Source organism: Erpetoichthys calabaricus, chromosome 8 (genome assembly GCF_900747795.2).
Source record: "Erpetoichthys calabaricus chromosome 8, fErpCal1.3, whole genome shotgun sequence".
In the NCBI taxonomy this organism is placed as follows: Eukaryota; Metazoa; Chordata; class Cladistia; order Polypteriformes; family Polypteridae; genus Erpetoichthys; species Erpetoichthys calabaricus.
The window spans coordinates 76,840,519-76,860,652 of record NC_041401.2 but is presented as its reverse complement, the minus strand read 5'-3'; the positions used below and the strand labels follow the sequence as shown (position 1 = coordinate 76,860,652).

Sequence of the window (20,134 nt, the reverse complement as noted above, 5' to 3'; positions counted from 1 at the left end):
TATAGTAAGACAATATGGCATGATTACAAAGTATGTAAAAATAAATTAAAGTACATTTAAAAATAATCTCTGAGCAAAACTACTATTGGATTATCCACACTATTGATTATTTTTGGTATTGAATTTGGTCAGCATGCAATGACTAAAAAACATGGATCTTGTTTCATCTTGTTTGGCATACAGTGAGTTAAAAAATGCTGCCCCCGAGGAACTCAGCCCACATTTTAGAAATACTTAGGGTCAGTTATTTCAGTACTTTTGTAAATAATCTGGCAGCTCTTCCAAATATACATCTGACTAATCTGTTCATTACCATCAGAGTGAAGTGCTCAGTACAAAGGTTATAATAACTCACCACACTATGTCCATAAAAATTTCTAGAAACCTGTGGAAAGAAGCTGTTGGCATCTTATGATACAGCAAGTCAAGGGTCCATGATGGAGCATGATTTTTACAAAATCAATGTGGCTCAGGATTTGTGGGAATGGGTGCATGCTGGTGGAAAGCCATGCAGCCACGGAGTGTTCAACAGGGAAACTGGCTAATTGCTAGATCACATGCAATCGTGATCAGTTCAGCTATTCCTCATTGATGTCAGTAAGGAAAGCACCTACACCCACAAAATATAAAAGGAGCTGAGCAGAGGAGGCTAGAGGAAGAGAAAGGGGGAAATCAATAAAAATGATTTGGAGAGATCAAAGCATAAAATTGCAAATGTGAGCCTGTGTGGTGGAAAGGTGAGCTGGTCTGGTGGCCACACATGGAGTGACAGGAACAGCACTACAGGGGTGGGTCACTGTTGTTGAGTATCTGAAGCCAATAGCTTGAGGGTCGTTCCACATACGTTAATTGAGGGTAGTGGGATGATGGAGTTGGGCTTTGGGTTTAACAGTAGATACTGGCTGAGGCGGCTGGGATAAAAGCCTATGATGGATTACCACACTTTCTGGAATCTGCGAAGACTGAGAGGGTGAGCAGGGGAGACAGAAGAAAGAGAGAACGACACAGTGGGGCTCAGTAAGAAACAAACATGCCAATTTTAACTCTGTTATTGTAGAATTGAATTTAACATTCATTTGATCTATTTATTTGTTTTTAACTCACACAAGAACACTTGATTTTATGGATTAGTTATTAATGGAAGAACTTATTTAATTGAACTGCCAACACACTGCAGATACTTTGGATTATTTGCGACTAAATAGCACTGAGCACATTTGGCACCATTTCTTGTTGTTTGTGTCCTCATTGTTCAAATCCATACTCATACACGACAATTAGTGTCCTGGGAAATGGAAGATGCCCAAGATGTGGGCACCCACAACATCAAACATCTATTTATCAGTCTGGGAAGGGTAACAATGGCTTGTGCTGCTGCCTCATGCTGTAAAGTCCATGGTTCAAATTCAACTCAAGAGCCTTCTGTCTCAAGAAATCCTACTTAGATGCAGTTACCTAAGATGAAATCTAGCTTCCTTTTTACATTTTGTGTATTACATTTTTGTATGTGAGGCACCTTGGTCAGACACATAAGTAAAAATTTCTTTGAACTCAGCACATATGAAAATACTAGTACTACTACTATATATTAATATTTTTCATTCACAGACTTGGTGGGTACTGTTATTGCTCCTTCAATACCAGAGCCCAGGATTTGACTTACAGCTCGGTTATTGTCTTTGTAAAGTTTGCAGTTTGTTTCTGGATTGCAAAGCTGTGTGGTCTTGTATAAGTGATTATGCATATGTGTAAATGTGCCCGGTGATCAACTGGCTCCCTGCTCACACTAGGTTCCTGCCTTTGTACTCTGTGCTGCCCATACAGACCCTGGTCTCTGCAACCTCTATAATGAATAATTGCATGAACAGGTGGGTACATTGCTGTAGGACAGATTAGATCACTTTAATTTACGCTTGATTCTGTATCTTAATTCTGATGTTTAACTGTGCTATTCACATTGCTCATGGACTAGCTTGTACTGTATCTTATACATACTCCAGATGGGTCACAAAAATTAAAGTCCGCTTCCTTCTTCACACAATATAACTGTACAGCTTGGAAGACACTGTCCGGTTGGAAATGTGAGGTCCCGTTCTTTCTAAAGAGTCCATCGACAATGCAAAGACATATAGTACAGTATCCTTAAGTGGAATCAGCCTTCAGCACGAGCAGTGGTGACAATGACAGGTCTCCAGCTGCTGAGGGGACATGAAAGAGGCAGCATTAGTTGAACAAAAAAACAGGGTTTGAATGGAAGTGGAACAGAAGGAACAGATATGCTCTCAGAGAGATCAGAAAGTTTCTGACATTTTGGACCTCTACAAACTACAGACATTCTTGAAAGGTATAAAACTAAAGTCTATACTAAATCATGTGATGTTCACTTTTGATGATAGAAGGAACCTGTAAGTTAGAAAAGTAATAAATAATGTGCATCTGCATGGAATATATTTCATGTACGGCATACACAGGAAACACAAGTAGCAAGTGGTAGGTGAAGACCTGTCATCAATAGATGACAATGATTTGGTTTGTTAATAGACAGCCACCCCTGCACAGGAAGTAATACTATAGATGGACTTTTTTTCCCCCAAATGCAGGATGTTGTGTAAATATTGTGAATCACATAATGAACAAGTTCTTCTATCGAACTGGGAAGGAAATGAGACTTAGAAATCAGTGAAGTCTATGAAGTCCTGTTCAAAATTATAGCATAGGGTAATATATTTTTGACTAATTGTCACTCTAAATAATTAGAATTGGTTTTTTGCAGTGATTATTCATATTGAGCACTTTAACAAAGTATTTTGCAAAGCAATAACTGTACACGGTACAATCTATACATCAGGTGTTGTAAATAAAAGGCAGGGGGCACCATCACATAAATGTGGAACCTAATGGAGCCCTGGAATGTATATTGTAGAACAATGTGTAACTCCTCTTAAAAAGCCAAGAGACCTCAGGTTGACAGAGGGTAGTGTACAGCTGGACTCCTATCTGGGGTTCGAAATATTGCTTCTAAGGTGCTCAGAGCCCAGTAGGGGAGAAGCGCTGAAGGCTACTTTAAGGAGCTACTTACCCACGGCCCCAGGGTTTTCATATGGTGCCTGATTTCATACAGTATTTCATGGGGTTTTACCAGAAGTAATTTAGACTTAAGTGTTCAACCAGTATCTTGTGAAGTTTGGAGTTAGGAGAAGGGTTTGATAAGGGCTCAACTGACAGATGGAAGGAGAGGCCAGAAAGTGATGGAGGGAATGTTGTGGAAAGTGAGAAGGCAGAATTTTTGGTTGTAAGATCGGGTAATTCAACCAGTGACCCCTCATGGCAAATTACCCTAAAGAGTACAGGTTATGTGTTTATTTACTTTTCTGTGACATGTTGTGTACTCCCTAGTGTACAGTATATAACCTTATCTAAGGTGTGCACTGCAGATTTATTTTGAGAGAATATAATGCACTGAAATTATTATTACCAGGGACATATCCTAGTACTTTTTGAGAAGTTGGATGATGACACTATGCTCCATAAACATCATTGCTTGTTTAAATTGTCCTCCTACAGTAAACACAAGTAGCATTGCTCTTTAATAAACTCATTGCTTTACCTAGAGGATCTCTTGTCCCACCAACTTTTGAAATAAAAGTTAAACCCTGACGCAATAAAGTGTTAACTTCTTCATGCTCAAGATTCTTAAATTGCTCCTTTTTATTTCCACTTTTTTAACTCATGTAAGTTAATGTTCGAGTAAATTCATTATATTATTAAACATTTCTAATACTTTACCACTTTGTTTCTATATTACCCCGTAACTCTGTAGTTGGGTAAAGTGGGTTTAAAAGTGGATGGATGGATTTTTAACATAACTCTTTGCCACCCATTTATTTTCTGAACCTTGTTTTTGCACTAAAAATTCCTCTCAATTGTTTCAAAAAATAAAAAGTATTCTCCTAGCAAGTAGTTAACCTATATTCAGAAATTATCTTCATTTTGTGCTTTGTGTCTATTCATAATTTTAGTTTCTAAACACTTTGGTCCATGCCACTGCAATCACAGCTTACGAATTCAAGCCCTTACTTCAGACTTGGCACTGCCTGTGTGCAGTCTGCAGTTTTCCCAATACCCATGTGGGTTTTCTTTGGGTTCTTCAGTTATCCTCCCACATCCCTAAAGATGTGCATATTAGATTAACTGCCCACTCTAACAGGCCTGTTGTAATGAGAGAGACTATGATTAGAAGGGTTTGTGGCATGTTGTATATTTTGAATAAATAATCAAGAGTCAGGTGGCATGGTGGCACAGTGGTAGTGCTGCTGCCTCGCAGTTAGGTGACCTGGGTTCGCTTCCCAGCTCCTCCCTGCATGGAGTTTGCATGTTCTCCCCCTGTCTGTGTGGGTTTCCTCCAGGTGCTCCAGTTTCTTCCCACAGTCCAAAGACATGCAGGTTAGGTGCATTGGCAAACCTAAATTGTCCCTAGTGTGTGCTTGGTGTGTGGGTGTGTGTGCCCTGCCCAAGGTTTGGCCCTGTGTTGGCTGGAATTGGCTCCAGCAGACCCCCGTGACCCTGTATTTAGGATATAGCGGGTTGCACTTGTGAGTGTGCACACGCCACTCCAAGGTTAATTGGGGTGCTTGGCTGATTGCGCAAATGCAAGTGGCTCAGTCAAGTGCTTCATTCACACCTCAGAGTAGGAGGAGGATAGCACCTGTACCCTATCTGGGCTATAAAGGAAGCCAGCATGGTAGAATCAGGAGATGAGAAAGAAAAGAAGGAGAGAAAAGAAATCAAGAACGGAGGTTAGGGAATGAGAAAGAGGCAGGAATTTGAGGAGCCTGTGATATAAGGAGTGGAAGCAGGTGGTACGGAGTATGCCCCAGGGAAGTAAGCGTCAGGCCTGCGCTTGAGAATGGAGCTGGAGAAGGGATGCTCCTTAGGGCTAGATAGGGGAGTAGGAGCAGCCCTGTTGTATAGTGTAGATGCTGACAGACTTGCTGAGGAAGACGTGAGTGATGTTTGAAGGGGAGTTTTATTTTCACCAAGGGACTGGTGGTAGGAACCCAAACCTGGGATCAATGGAAAACTGAAACTGTCAGTGAGTGTCTCCTCGATGTGCAAGGTTCTGATGGGATAAACTGAGGAGACACCAGATTTTAGGAAGAGGCACTCGGACTCGTGACTGTTTTTAGGAAGAGTCTGCCTGTGGTTTTTAACCTTTTATTTATTGGATTATTTATTGATTTCAACCTCTACAATTCATGTCATTCGGTTGGATTACATATTTACAGACTAATTGGAAGCATAGCACTTTGGACACTTTTATTAAGATAAAAGCACTTAACCACTTTGTACCAAACCCATGCTAACTGTGTGTGCCCTCATTTTCCCAGCTTATCCTTGGGCACATTATCGATGGTTCCGGGTTCAAGAGGCTCCTGGAAGCAATCAGGGTGTGTGGCACCGACATGGACCATCACCGTGATAATATGGTCCCTTGATGAGTGGATGTCCTATTGACAGTTAGCTGCTACCTTGCACCCAATGCTGCTGGAATACACTGAGACTTCTTGTGACTCTATACTGGATAAAGTAGTTGGAAAAGGCATGGATGAACTATATCTTCAAAAGCTCGCTTCACTTGAAGCCTTTCCTTTTCTAGCACTTAAGGGCCTCACTCACCTATGCTATTTCTCTTTTTGTTAATGGAATTAAACTTCCACATTGAATCTAACAATCTAATGCCTATATTTTACATTTCATATTTTTAAGTAGGGTGTACATGATGGTATAGTGGTTAGTGTTGTCAGCTCCCAGATTCAACTCCCTGCCCAGGCACTGCCTAAAGTTTGCACTTATTCCTCCATATAGGGGTCCACTCATAGCCCAGGGATGTGCATTCAAAGCTAATTTTCTTGAAATTAGAGGATGTGAGTATGTCTCTTAGTGTGCCCTATGATGGACTTACCTCCCAAATAGCATTGCTTTATGCAGTGAACCTGATGTTGCCTGAATTTACTCTTTCCACAACCCTGAAATAGAAAGAGGAGGTTCAGAGAATGAATAGGTCATTTTTTTCTATGGGCAAAGAATTTTTCTCTGGAGTAATATAGTTTCCTACTCATGTAAGTTTATTTTGAAAAGATATTCCATGACAAAAAGCAAAAACTCTTGTGAATTGAGTATAACATGCCCATGATATATCTACTGTGAATGGAAGGATGGATGGATGAATGGATCACACTGAAATTGACAAGATGCAATTTACTCTAATCTGTATGTTTTGACAGTCCACAATAGAAATCATTATTTCTAAATCTTTATTTGCCAATATAAGAAATGTCTTATGACTGTTAGTCAAATTCCAAGAAGCTTGAAGAGACACGTTGCCTGACTCCTCCTACTGCCATCCCACATAGTTCACGCAATATCCTGTCCTCGTCCTGTACTTTATATAGAGGTCTTCATCACTGATTTATTTTTATACAAACCTCAAACAAAACATATTTTTCATCAATTCTGAAAGGACTGCGAAATTCAAGAAATGACATCTGCTGGACTGCAAATTGCCGCAGTGGTGCTGGTGGTGGTTGGATGGTTCACTGGCATTATCACCTGTGTGCTACCCATGTGGAGAGTAAGTGTTGACAAGACAGCTGTAACCATTCAGACAGTCTGGGAAGGACTTTGGATGAAATGTGAGCAACAGAGCACAGGAGTCACAATTTGCAGAAGATATGAGTCTTTACTGACCATGTCAACAGAAATCCAGGCTGCCAGAGCACTGACGGTCATTTCCATTTTTTTGACTTTCCTAGGAATCGTTACCTGCCTTTTTGGTTTAAAATGCACCAACTGCTATAAAAACATGGCTATCAAAGCATATATTGTGATTGTTTCAGGTATTATCTTCATTATTTCTGGTATTATGGTAATGATTACAGTCTCCTGGACAATTAATGATATTGTGCAGGAGTTCCATGATTCAAAGCTGTCTCAGACTCCAAAAATGGAACTTGGTGCCTCATTGTACACTGGATTGATCTCTGCGATATGTCTTATTTGTGGAGGGGCTTCCCTATGCTGCACGTGCCCCCAACGTCATTCAAGAAACACCCAAACCTTTAATATGTCAGAGACTGCAGTATCTAATGAAAATTATCAAAAGGAATATGCGTAAATGAAAAAAGAAGCAGATCACCTCTCCACTCTGTAGTCTGTAACAATAGCAGTTGGCTGAAGCTTTGGACAACTACATCCCAAGTGATGAGAACTTTGAAAAATGCACCAATGATTTCAACCCAGACTCTTACCACAGGTGTTACACATGGATGAGACCTGAGAAGATTAAGGTACTTTTGAACTCATTGGGATGAATGTTGAAAAGCTGCCTTTACCATTCAAGCAGATGCCACTAAAATAATACAGATGCACAAAATCTGAGGGATGATTTAACACTCCACACTGATGAATTCATTGAATTATAAATCTCAATTAGACATTCTGAACAGAAAAAAGAAAGATGTCCTACCATCTGTCATTTTAAGTATATTGATGCCCTGAGCATCAGAAGGCCCATTCGCTGTACAGCTTTTGATGATCTCTCCAGATTTCATTACCTCCAAGACTCTGTGTTATACTTCCACAGATTTCTTCATCCAATGATAGCCTGTTCTACTTGGTATTTGCTGGACTCCATTTTATTGGCCTGTGTTTAAGAAATGGTATTAATTTTACTTTAGTTTGCAAAGCTTTTTATTTATTTTCATTTGTTACAGACTGATAAATATTGAACATGTGAGGTATTTCATGATTCATTTTGCTATTTCCTCATCATATTTAGAAGTTTGTTTATTATATATATATATGTATAATATACACACTCATATATAGTACTCTCTTTGTATTGGTAACTTGAATACAATCAGAGGAATCTGTGTAATGTACAAACCATCTAATAATAAATTCCATGCTTTTCCACTGCTGAATTTATTAAACATATGACTTATCTCTGAATTTAACTATTGATTAACTGTCAAAAAAATGGAAACATTGCTCAATAAATACATTGATCAAACAATATCATTGTGTTGGTTTATACTGTTTCTCTTTCAGCATAAATGAGTCCACATATTTCATTTTTTTTTGTTAAACATACAAAAACAACACATTATATGTCATTAAAAAATGATTGTTCAGTAGGTTTTCCAGATACTCTGGTTTCCTCAGACTTTCCAAAGACGTTCACATCAGGTTAATACAGTAGGTGACACTAAACTGGCCCAGTGAGTGGCTACAGATGTGTTCATGAATGTGTCTCTATAGCCCATCACTTTTTAAAAAGCAGGATGATAACTTTCTGTCATGTAGACATTATAGCTTGCTTACATTTTTTTAAGTCGCATCACTTTTAGATAAGTTCATCACTTATCTCACATGAGTATTTCTTCATTTAGATTTTATAATGAAAATTATATCCCTAGTGGATTGAGATCATTTCTTCCACGAATAGAACTTTTTGGTTACTCATTTATATTCACAATATGGTAAGTAGATTCAAATAGACCCTATACAATTATATTTGAGAATTTTTATTAATGTGGGCAATTGTTCAAGTTAATTGACTACATTACTAAAATTACTGCTATTTTCCACCTTGTTTAGAAAGGGATGGATGGATGGAATTGTTCTTAACATAACTACAACGTATATTCACCTATCCATTTTCCATTATAAATAGACAAAGCATGTTCTGGGGGCATTAGGACCAGAGCAAAAATCAACTCTAAGTAGGAGATATATCCACTACTGTACATTCATTCTCACTGTGCCAATCTGCTGCAATTAACCTAACCTGCACATGAGGCCCTAGGATGCGAGAGGAAACCAACAACTTGGATAAAGACCAACTCATACAGGAAGTTCATAAAAACTCCAAAATCAAACAAAATCAAACAATTTTTTTTTGCCCAGTGATTTTGGAATGGATTTTGCTTAAACAAGGCAGATTCAGAAAATTGATAAATAAATATTTTCCCAGTTATTGCATCTGTGGCTTTTGTGTGTTCTGACTGTTTGTGCATTTTGGTTTTCTCTGGATAGTCTGCCTTTCCACCCACATCCCAAAGATCAGGATGTTCAGTAACTGATGGTTCCAAATTGGCCAGTATGAGCGTGTGCAGATTTGTGTGATTGTGCCCTATTATATAATAGACTGGCATTTCATCTACGGTTGCAACTGTCCTGCCACAGTACTGTAGATCAAGTTTTGGAGCAACACAACCTTGGATTGTATTGGTGGGAAACAATGGATGGACAATGGGCAGATAAACTGAAAAATGAACATGCCAAATTTGAAATGTATACAGAGTGGCCACCTTCCAAGTTACACATACCTAATAGCAAGGTAGTCTCATATTTACCCTTAGAACATCCTCAATTCACCAGAACATGGACTTAGCAATCTGTTGCAAATGCTTTGCAGGTATACTGCACAATGTTACAGTCATTGTGTTCCATGGTTGGTACAAACAAGCTGCTGGTGATGAGTCTCTAATCCACAAGACTCTTTAATCACCTTCTGCTGATTCTTTACAGGGTGTTGATCTTATTAAGGTGTATTGAAGTAAATTTAATATTATGTACCTAGAAATACACTATGACTTTATAATAAACTGCTGCCATTGAGAGAAGCACCTGAAGCACAGTAGTGTTTAGATGTCCCAGAGTTGATGTATTTGTTTCAGTGGACTCAGTTTGTGCCATATACTGTATACTGTAACCATATCCTACACCACTACACCATCATCACAAGCTCATGTCCAACATTGTAGATCCAAAAAATAATAGGGTTTTTGTCAAAGTCTGGTCCTGCCTTCACAGAGAATCATTACACACTGCAGTCTATTAGAGTTGATGATGTGTTTCCATCTCTTCAGTTTCTTCTGTTGGTGTTCCTTAGACCACTACAGATACACTTCCTCCTTTTTTCACTAGAAACAGTAAACTTCTGTTATGTAACAAGCTAAAACATAGCAAACTGCAATGTCTGATATGCCTCTTTAGCCACCACTGTTTCACTTGGCTGTTTTCGTAGATTCACTATAGCTCACCTATTACTCTGCACAAGATGTCTTAGCCTTCCTTTATTGCCTTTCATCACTAGCAATTGGCTGAATGATCTTTTAGATGGTGGCCAATTCGTTACATACCCATTACCCTAAATAAAGATTTGCTATTTCTGTTTCATGCCTAAGCTCCTTACTCTACAACTAGTCTATCACTTTCTATTTGTTTAAAATTTTACTCATGCCCACTTTATGTCTAATTTACATATAAGCACACATACTGTATGTAATAGTCTGAACATGCTAAACTATCATATGTAGGGTTTTGCTCACTTCAGAAGGACAAGCAAACTGGCCATTAGTGTATACAAAAATTGGCTATCGGACATGTTAGCAATTAACACAGTAATGCCTTGGTTAGCACTCTTCTCTCATAGCTCCAGAGACCTGAGTTCCATTCCCAACCCAAGCATTGTCAGTATACTCCCTGTATCTGCATGGCTTTTTTCCAAAAAGTTTGTGACTCCTTCCAAATACTAAAGATGTGTATTATTAATTTGGGGAATTTAAATTGGGATGGTATGACTGTGTATGGTTGTGTGTCTATGTGACTTCTGCATGCCTCTAGACCAGCTATCTATGACTCCAAGTTGGAAGGGTAGTTATTAGTTGAATGTTTTAAAATGTATTTAATTCATGTGTTTTTCATATAGCATTAGCATTAGTATTGTCAGGTGTACAGAGTACAGTGAAATTCTTACTTAAATGTCTGACTCACATACAACATGCCGGCACTCTCTCTTAAATAAATACAGAGCTTCATTTTACTAAACAGAAAACATACATTTTCCTGTAGTACATGGTCTCCTCCTTACTCCAGTTTTTATCCTCCCTGAAACCCTGGTAAAGAAAACATTAAGCAAATTCCAATTAAAAAATAAGACGGAGCACTGGATAAGCTGACTGACTTTGGCTAATTGTAACTAATGCAGGAGATCATCTTAGTTCTTAATATGGTTTAGCTCCTGAGGGTCATTGTTTACAGTGAGTCATATTTTGATACCTTACAAGATGTGACCACAGCATGTTAGTGAGAGATGTAGAATACTTTAATCAGCAGGGATCTTCTTCCAATGAAGAAAATCTGCAGAATTTTGAGAGCTATCAAAAATTAGGCTTGAGATAGGCCAAGATACATGATGAAGATGTGAGAGAATCACTGTCCAGTGGGGAAGCTACAGCCAGAAAGAGATCTTTCAAAGCTGTTTAAAGCTTTATTCTTGCCCATTTTGGGTCTGAATTGCACACACACATAATCCATTAGTCTTATTTATACGGAAAAGTAAAACTGCAATAAACTACCCAAGATTCAAGGAATGGCTAAAGTTTCAGTCTCTTACACTTTGATGTTACAAAGCTACATATATAGAGATCTACAATATTGCTTGAATATATGTTTAACAACAAGAACAGGAGATTAAATGACAGAGCTTTGAAAGGGTGAATCCTGTCCATAAGGATGTGAGTGAAGCTCCGGTTACTTCTGCAGCAGCAGCACCTGCCGCCACTGAGGAGGAGGAGGAGCCTGCAGAAGTTGGCTTTATTCTCCAGCATCTTGACTTGTCTCCAGGGGAATTTACAGACCTGTTATCTTGTGCTGCGCAGTGGGAGCCTGGCTTAGTTTCTGTACAGTAGTGGAAAAGATTTCTCATCATCAGTAAAGACCATCTGCCTTTTATTTAATAACTTACTTTTAATTCATTGAATATGCTGTAAACTTCTTGAGACTAATAGTGTATTTTTAATTAAATTATTTTTTGTATTAAGTTGATATTTTTCACTACCTTATATGCGCAAGTGATTTTGAACTTGTGAATAAAAGCTCTACTTGTCATGGCCGCACTTGTTTAATTCTAAATCAGATTATTTTAAAAATGTATGTCGTGGCAGCAGAAAGAGAGAGACCTTTTTAATGTTTTGTGGGTACTGGCGAGTAATTATTAGACACCTGTCAGGGCACTGGAGTGTGGCGAGCTTAGGCTCTAAAACAAGCCTGTGCATTCATTCATAGCGTCTCTTTGGAAACAGCAGGAAAGGGCACACCCTTGCAGGCATCATATTGAAAGAGGATAGCCTTTATCCCTCCCCTCTTCAATCTGCTTCCCAAAACGACTCCACCCTCCACCTGGCTAGCCTATAAAGTTGGCTGTTTTCCTGTTTCACCTCAGCATATCCTCGGAAAACTGCTACTTTTCAGGCCTGTGCTGTTTTAAGGGAAAGATGTCTTCAGCTGGGTTGGAAATTATTGGTGTGGCCTTGTGTGTTTTTGGCTGGATTGCTGCCATTGTCACCTGTGCTCTGCCTATGTGGAGAGTGACAGCCTTCATTGGGAGCAACATTGTGACCTCACAGGTCATTTGGGAAGGCCTCTGGATGAATTGTGTGGTTCAGAGCACTGGACAGATGCAATGTAAAGTCTACGACTCCATGTTGGCTCTTCCCCAAGACCTCCAGGCTGCGCGAGCACTGACTGTTATCTCTATCATCTTGGCCATCCTTGCAGTGCTGATTTCTATTGTGGGAGCAAAATGCACCAACTGCATTGACGATGAAGGAGCCAAAGCCAAAGTCATGATAATAGCAGGCGTTCTTTTCATCCTAGCGGGTCTCATGCAGTTGATCCCAGTGTCGTGGTCAGCCAACACCATCATCCGTGATTTCTACAACCCTCTGTTAACCGATGCCCAGAAACGGGAGCTTGGGGCATCCTTATATATCGGATGGGCTGGGGCTCTTCTTCTGCTTCTTGGAGGAGGATTGCTCTGTTGCTCCTGTCCTCCTCAGGAGAAGAAATATGTGCCCTCCCGAATGGCTTATACAGCAGCACGATCCAACGCACCCAGTGGCTACGATAAGAAGGATTATGTGTAGTTACCTCAGGAGGCTACAACACACATCAAATGATTGTACCTGCCGTTTGCTAGAAGGAGGGCGGAGAAATCAATGGACCCAAGGCAGAGACTCCAGCATAAAGGACTTCTTGTTATGCACCTTTTTGCTTTCTACTGGACCCCTTCTTCATTACTTGAATTCACAGATTTGTGAGTTTCACTTGCACTGAAAAGATACTGGCGTAAGGAGTTGTAGTTAGGGAACAATGGAACAGCTCATTGCTTTTGGGCTGTTTCTTGTTTCAAGTACACTGTGTGTGTATATTCAAGAGCTGGGCAGTAGAAGTGTGACTGTATTTGTTAAGTAGTTGGCCTGCTCTGTTTTGTTTTTTTCATCATTTTGGTCTCCAAACATGCTTAGAATCTGTAGTGGACACATTCCATTATTCCTTTGTATTATCATTGTTTACTCGTGTGAATTATAGTAATAACTGGGAAACAGAACTTTAGCCTTTTTAATGTAAACTGTTTACTAGCGCTTGTGCTGAAATGAAAGGTAAATAATACTTAAGCACTTCATTGAAAAAACACTGGTAAAATAAGCAGTCTGAAGCAAAAATGGTGGCTTTTCTGGTTTTTCTTTTTTGGTATGTGACTTTTTTAGTTAATAATATTAAAGTAGATTTTTAAGATATGTAAATAAAGCTTTGTTTATGACACTAAGTATCTCTCCAGCGTATTAATAAACCCTCAGGCTGGGAGGCTCTCCAGACTCACACACAAATGTAATGTATAGCCACAAGCCTGTGATCACTTTGATCTCTCACAACAAAAGACTGTGGAAGTTTAGTTTAGAAGAGCACATTCTTAAAATGTGCTAAATATATTTATATGTGTTGAATGGAGGTGTTTTAAATGTAAACTTGGGAAAAGCAGACATTATCATTATCTGTCTTTTTGTGTCTCAGTATGCATGCATGGTTCACTCTGTCCTTAAATTAAATAGTGAGCATAAACGGTACCAGTCACATTTTTTATACTATTATGAATGAATACACTGTTTAGCCAGTTATATGTATATATATAAACATGAAGAAACTGTGTATTTATGAATAAATGTTTGCATATATGGGTCTTATTAATAATGAAAATTGTAAAAAAAAACAAAACAAAAAAAAACAGTACCTGATTTTTGCTAATTCCTTGTTTTGTTATCTCATTACTGGTAATTCAAAATAAAACACACTTTATAAAATAAACTTTTTTCCTTAATTTTCCATAAATAACCCTTTATCCTCCAGTTTTTATAAACCAAAGGATTTTTCTTTTTTGTTTTGATCGTGAACATAATGGCACTCAATGCTCATCTGGTAACACTGAACGGAAGACAGGAGCATCCCTGGATGGAAATGCCAGTCACAATCACACTCTTTTGAAAGATGCCATTTAACTGAGCGCTCATGTTTTGGAATGTGGGAGGAAATCAGAATATTGGAAGAAAACCCATCACAGATACAGGAAGAGCACACAAACCCAACACAGACTGGAAATAGGGCACAGGTCCCTGGAACTGTCAAGCAGGTGCATGAACCATAGTGCCACCATACCATCAATTTATATCTATCCATATAACTTAATTATAGAAATGTCTTTGATATTTGCATAAAGTGGAATGCGGTTACACAAAGGTTTAGATATTGAAAACTTAATGAAACATTAGCATATCCATACTGTATATACGAGTGATATACATAAAACAACTTTTTCTGTAATCTGTATTCTTAAATACACTTAACTCTATTACAATCTTGTTTTTTGTTTTTCAAATGCCAATTTAGAAATTTTAGATGTTCCTTTTTTATATATGTATTACTTTATGTCAAAATATCTATTAAACATACACCCACCTTGCTAATTCTGCATGCTGTGCTGAGCAACACCATCTACACATCCATCCATCCATTTTCCAACCCGCTGAATCCGAACACAGGGTCACGGGGGTCTGCTGGAGCCAATCCCAACCAACACAGGGCACAAGGCAGGGAACCAATCCCGGGCAGGGTGCCAACCCACCGCAGGACACACACAAACACACCCACACACCAAGCACACACTAGGGCCAATTTAGAATCACCAATCCACCTAACCTGCATGTCTTTGGATTGTGGGAGGAAACCGGAGCGCCCGGAGGAAACCCACGCAGACACGGGGAGAACATGCAAACTCCACGCAGGGTGGACCCGGGAAGCGAACCCGGGTCTCCTAACTGCGAGGCAGCAGCGCTACCACTGCGCCACCGTGCCGCCCCCATCTACACATTCTGCTGCAAAATCCATTGTGTAGACTAGCAGTATAATTTGCAGATGGAGGCAATGTGTAGATCACTTTGCATTTCAGAAGCTGCTAATCAGTGGCATGGAGGTTAGATATGTTTTTTCACAGTTCCAACCATCTAGATTTAAATCCTTCCACTGTCATTTTCTGTCTGTCTGTTTCATGCTATGCCCACCCCAGAGATGTGTGTAAGTGCGTAACTGTCAATTTTGAATTGGCCTGGTGTAAGTGTGTGTCCGTGAGTGTTCCCTGCACTGATGTAAACTCCCCTTCAGTCTCAATTCTTGCTTTCCTGCTGATGCTCCGTAGGCAGATACCAGCTCTGTACAACCCTAAAACTGAAAAAGCCAGCTCAAAAAATTAATGCATTTTTGTGGAGTACATAAGCAAACAATAGGTATAATTTACCTGACATGCAGAACAGCATATCCAGTGTCAGTAAAGCATACAAATATATTCAGTATCATAGGGACCACCAGTTAAAAGCATCAGAACTAATACCTTAGCACATTAACTTTCACAAAGAAAAATGTTGTGGGTGCAATTGAAGGATTTGATGGTAAGAACAAAAGAACATAAAAACTTTGATAATCAATACCATTTTAGAATAAGCTTTTAAAGAACTGAGGAGGCAGATTCTCTCCCTATTTTTTTTAATCTATATTCACTTATTACTCTATCTATTTGCTTATGTTTACTAGGTTTAAGTTTTATTCTGCTGGCCATGCTCTCTTTCTCAGGGGTGGGAATTGATTTGTTTTCAATCCTATTCTTGTAAAATGGATGTATTTATATGGAATGTTGTGTGATTTCAATAAAATCAATAAAAAATTTTAAAAAAAACTTTGATAAACAAGAGGAGGACATTCAGTCCATCAACCTTATTTGGTAAGTTATTTAAAAATCTCATTGAGATACTTTTTACAAGTTGCCAAGTTTTCTGCTTTAACTGCATGACTCAGTAGTTTATTTCATATTCCCACAATTGTTTGCAGGTAAGAGTGCTTTCTCCCTTCAGTTTTAAATACACTTCCCCCTAATTTCCATTACTGGTTTTTGAGTAAATAACTATTTAGTCAAAAGAACTCTGCAGGAAGAAATTCATCAATGCATTTGAGAATTTGGAAGAACTGGATTAGGTCCCAACAGGGGTTTCTCTGCTCAAGACTAAAAAGGTTTAACTCAGATTAGGACATGCCCTTTAGTCTTCGGATCGACTCCGTTGCTTTCCTTTGCTTAGCTTCAAGTGCTGCCTGGTCTTTTTTGTAGCCTGGAGACGAGGATTGCACACTGTATACCAGATATGGTCCCACTAGTCGATTATGCAGTGTGAGCATAATGTGCTTTAATTTATATTCAACAGTTAATGGTCAGTATACATGTTAGAATATGCTAGTGTGCATGTTTATGAACACGTGTGTACTGCATATGTGTATATTTATGGATGTGTTAGTATATGAGTGTGTTCTTAAGTGAGCAAGTGTGACATGAGCATGTTATTATCTGCAGTACCTTAAATGACAAGTTCCTGAACTGGATTAAAAATGTTTGGGAATGTTCTGTTAGATCTTTTTAAATACAAAATTCAAATACTTGCATTAATCATTCTAGCAGTTTGTTAAATTTCTGTGTTAATAGTAGCATATATTTAACAAAAGCTTATTTTATTAAATACTTCCAAAATAAAACAAACAAGCTATCTACTTAATAAATTGTAATTAAAGAAAAGCTAATATCTTTGTATTTAATTGTGAAGTTTGGATAAAATTGATTTATTAATCAAGAATTAAAATAACAGAATTATTATTAAGCCTGATGCAGACATGTGCACATTTGGAATCAGCCATCTATCCTGCAGTTTCCTGGATTCATTTATTCTGTTTCTGCATTGGAGCATATTATAACTTTGGGTGCAAGGTAAGATGCAGTTCTGGATAACATACTAGTCCATCTCAACACACAAGGCCAATTTACAGTCATCACTTAACCCAACACGAGGAAGGACACCTGAGTATCCAAAGAAAGCCCAGGGGAGAATCAGTAAACTCTGGCCAGGAATCAAATTGTGGTCCATGTGGCTGTGAGAGTGCCCTGAAAAGCCTCTCAGGTCTTGTCAAATGAAATTTTACAACCTGCAGTGTACTGAATACACATCCTTATGATGAGAAATATAGATTAACAAAGAAGTACTGAATAATGTAAGACAGAGTGACATGGACACGCAACGCCAGATGACCAGGGTTATCACTGGCACACAAAGCAGCAGTCTCATCAAGTTACTGTTCCAGGAGATTGCTGTGCTTCCTAAGCTACTCTTTTATGCAAACTCTACTTTCTTCATGACACTAAATATAAGGGTGTGTAGAAGAGCTCTGCCACCTGTCTGCTTTACACCTGTGCCTTTGTCGTAGACTGCAGCCATACTGTGGTGAGTTGTAGCAAACAGGGCTTTAGTACAGTAGTTTCCCCCAAATCCGTAGTGAATACATTTGATGCCCTCCGCACATGAGTTAAATCTGCAAATAATACTGAAACCTATATATATAGTCAATCTGCTGGAGTTATATTCCCAAAAAAACAACAGATATAGAAACTATACATGGATATAGAAGAAGCATTAATCCTATGGAAAAAAATGGGGTAGGATACCATCTTGAGGGCAAGGACAGAAGTGGGGAAGATGGGGTCAGGTGGATACACTTGCCCTCTATTCTTGTACCTCGAGGCTCAGTAATGATCCTTCTGCAGGTTTACCTACAGAAAACATATTACAACTTTTAGTTCCTCTTTAGTCAAGTTCAGTCGTCTTCTAGGGTTCAGTCATCTTCTAGCTTATGACCCACACTTACTGAGAATTCCTCATTCATGGGAAACAATTGCAATCATGAATTGGGTTCAATGACTTATGCATGCCACTTGGCGCCAGGTAGACACACGTTGATCCATTCAGTGCAGTGTACTAGCAGCATCCAGATATCTAAGGGCATCACAGAACTGTTATTGCTGCAGTGCGAGAGACCTCTCAGAATTTTTTTTCTACTGTATATGGCCACGAATAAGTATGAGTAGATTGTCGGAGTTTTGAAATGGTTTACACTTTTGTGGGTGTGGACATCGAATCCATCGGGAGGTTTTACTGTATTAAGCAAAATAAATGTTACATTTATAGCAATATCACAAATGTGGATAACATTTACAACATGGATGCTACAGCATGACTTACAGTGAGAGGAAGGCTGACTGGAATGGGTGATGTCAAAAACAGTGGACAACAATTAATGCTGGATGCAGTTCAACAGGCAGGTGTATAGTTAATTTCATTTTGTGAATTTTTAATTTTTGGATTTTCTTTTATTTAACATTTTCAAACGGCAGATAACTCAAATTGCAAATGGAGAGTCACTGTTGAGTGGGGGAACACTGTACTTTCTCTCTGGAGAGAATGAAAAGTGGTCTTATCTAAAGTGAAAAAGCATGTGCTATTACAGAAAGAGAAAGAAACCGTCCTGCTAAGATTTATACAGATTGTCATTTTGAGAATCATTCCTTTCTTCATAAACTTGTTTTCCTAGTTGCAGTCCTCAGGAGAACAGAACATTTAAGATCCATTACTTTGACGCACAGTGAGTCCGGCACATAAGCCGGATGAGGCTCAAGTCACTGTGGACATTCTCCAAGGAATGTGATTTCTAAAAGGCTTCCACAAAAAAACTAATTTCTCCAATCCATAGGTAAATCTCTTGGTCTTTAGCCAATGTGAATGCTGGATGTTAATACGAACTCACCCTGTTCCTATGGAAACCAAATCCCACAAGCAGCTCATTTTTTTCATTCTGAGCTGAAAGGGGGAGCCTACTGTTTAATGTCAGAAACTGGGTCTGTATAGTTAATGAATTGCCACTCTAGCTTACTGATGGCCTTAGTAGAAATAATGCTCACTTCTGAGACAGTCTTCCAAGGTGAATAAACCATTTTTAACAATTCTGTAGTAAACATTCATCCATAAATTTTCTGGGCATATTCACTCCAGGATCAAAGGAAGTCAAACTTGAAAAGGACACCAGTAGCCAAGCAAATTAACCTAACCTACATGTCTTTAGAGACATGATGAAACTGGAATATTAGAGAGAACCAATGAGGACATATGGAGGACATTTAAAGCCAACAGACAGTGACCTAACCACCGACAAAGACCAGATCCTTGGAACACTAAACTCTGAGCCACCCAGCCATCAATCTGTAAACATTCTAATTGATTTTCAGGTTGAATGCAGATTATTGCAGAAGAAACACAAAACAAACGATGGGCATGACTATCATCAGTCTTAAGCTCTCAGATGACAGTTTTAAATTAATTACTGTCAGGGCAGCACTGTGACATACTGTACTTCGGGAGATGGGTTTGAAGTCTTTTAGATCTCTGTCTTTGTATGTGTGGAATATGAATATTGGCCCCATGTCCACATGGGATCTTCTCTGAATACTATGGATTTCTTCCCACAGTCCAAAAACATGCTATTAGACTGATTGGCTCAACTGTGGAGTCAGTCAAGAGCACAAAGTTCCTTGAAATGGAGATAACAAATGATCTCCCCTGGACCCTACACATATCCTCTCTAGTCAAGAGAAGACAGAAGCAATTGAACTTCCTGCAGCACATGAGGAAAGCTAACCTCCAACCTCCCACCCTCATCTCCTTCTGCCAAGGCAGTGTACTGACCACCTGCATCTCTATCTGGTTTGTAGATTGCCTCAGACAAGATATCCCTGCAGAGAGTAGGAAGAATGACTAAGAATATCATTGGGACATCTCTCCATTCCTTACTGTAAATTTACAGCAAACACTGC

At 38.9% G+C, this 20,134-nt stretch overlaps 2 protein-coding genes across 2 annotated transcripts in view; one reads left to right on the top strand and one right to left on the bottom strand.

Moving 5' to 3' along the window:
* cct6a (chaperonin containing TCP1, subunit 6A (zeta 1)) overlaps window positions 1–20,134 on the bottom strand; it is a 679,017-nt gene that overhangs the window by 450,621 nt on the left and 208,262 nt on the right. The gene's annotated exons all lie outside the window — the stretch shown is intronic.
* Window positions 6,521–14,211, top strand: LOC114655684 (uncharacterized). The gene is made up of 3 exons (XM_028806845.2): window positions 6,521–7,170; window positions 7,313–7,346; window positions 12,255–14,211. Exons 1-3 carry the CDS (start codon window positions 6,539–6,541, stop codon window positions 12,990–12,992), a joined length of 1,404 nt encoding a protein of 467 aa, XP_028662678.2. The 5' UTR covers window positions 6,521–6,538; the 3' UTR covers window positions 12,993–14,211.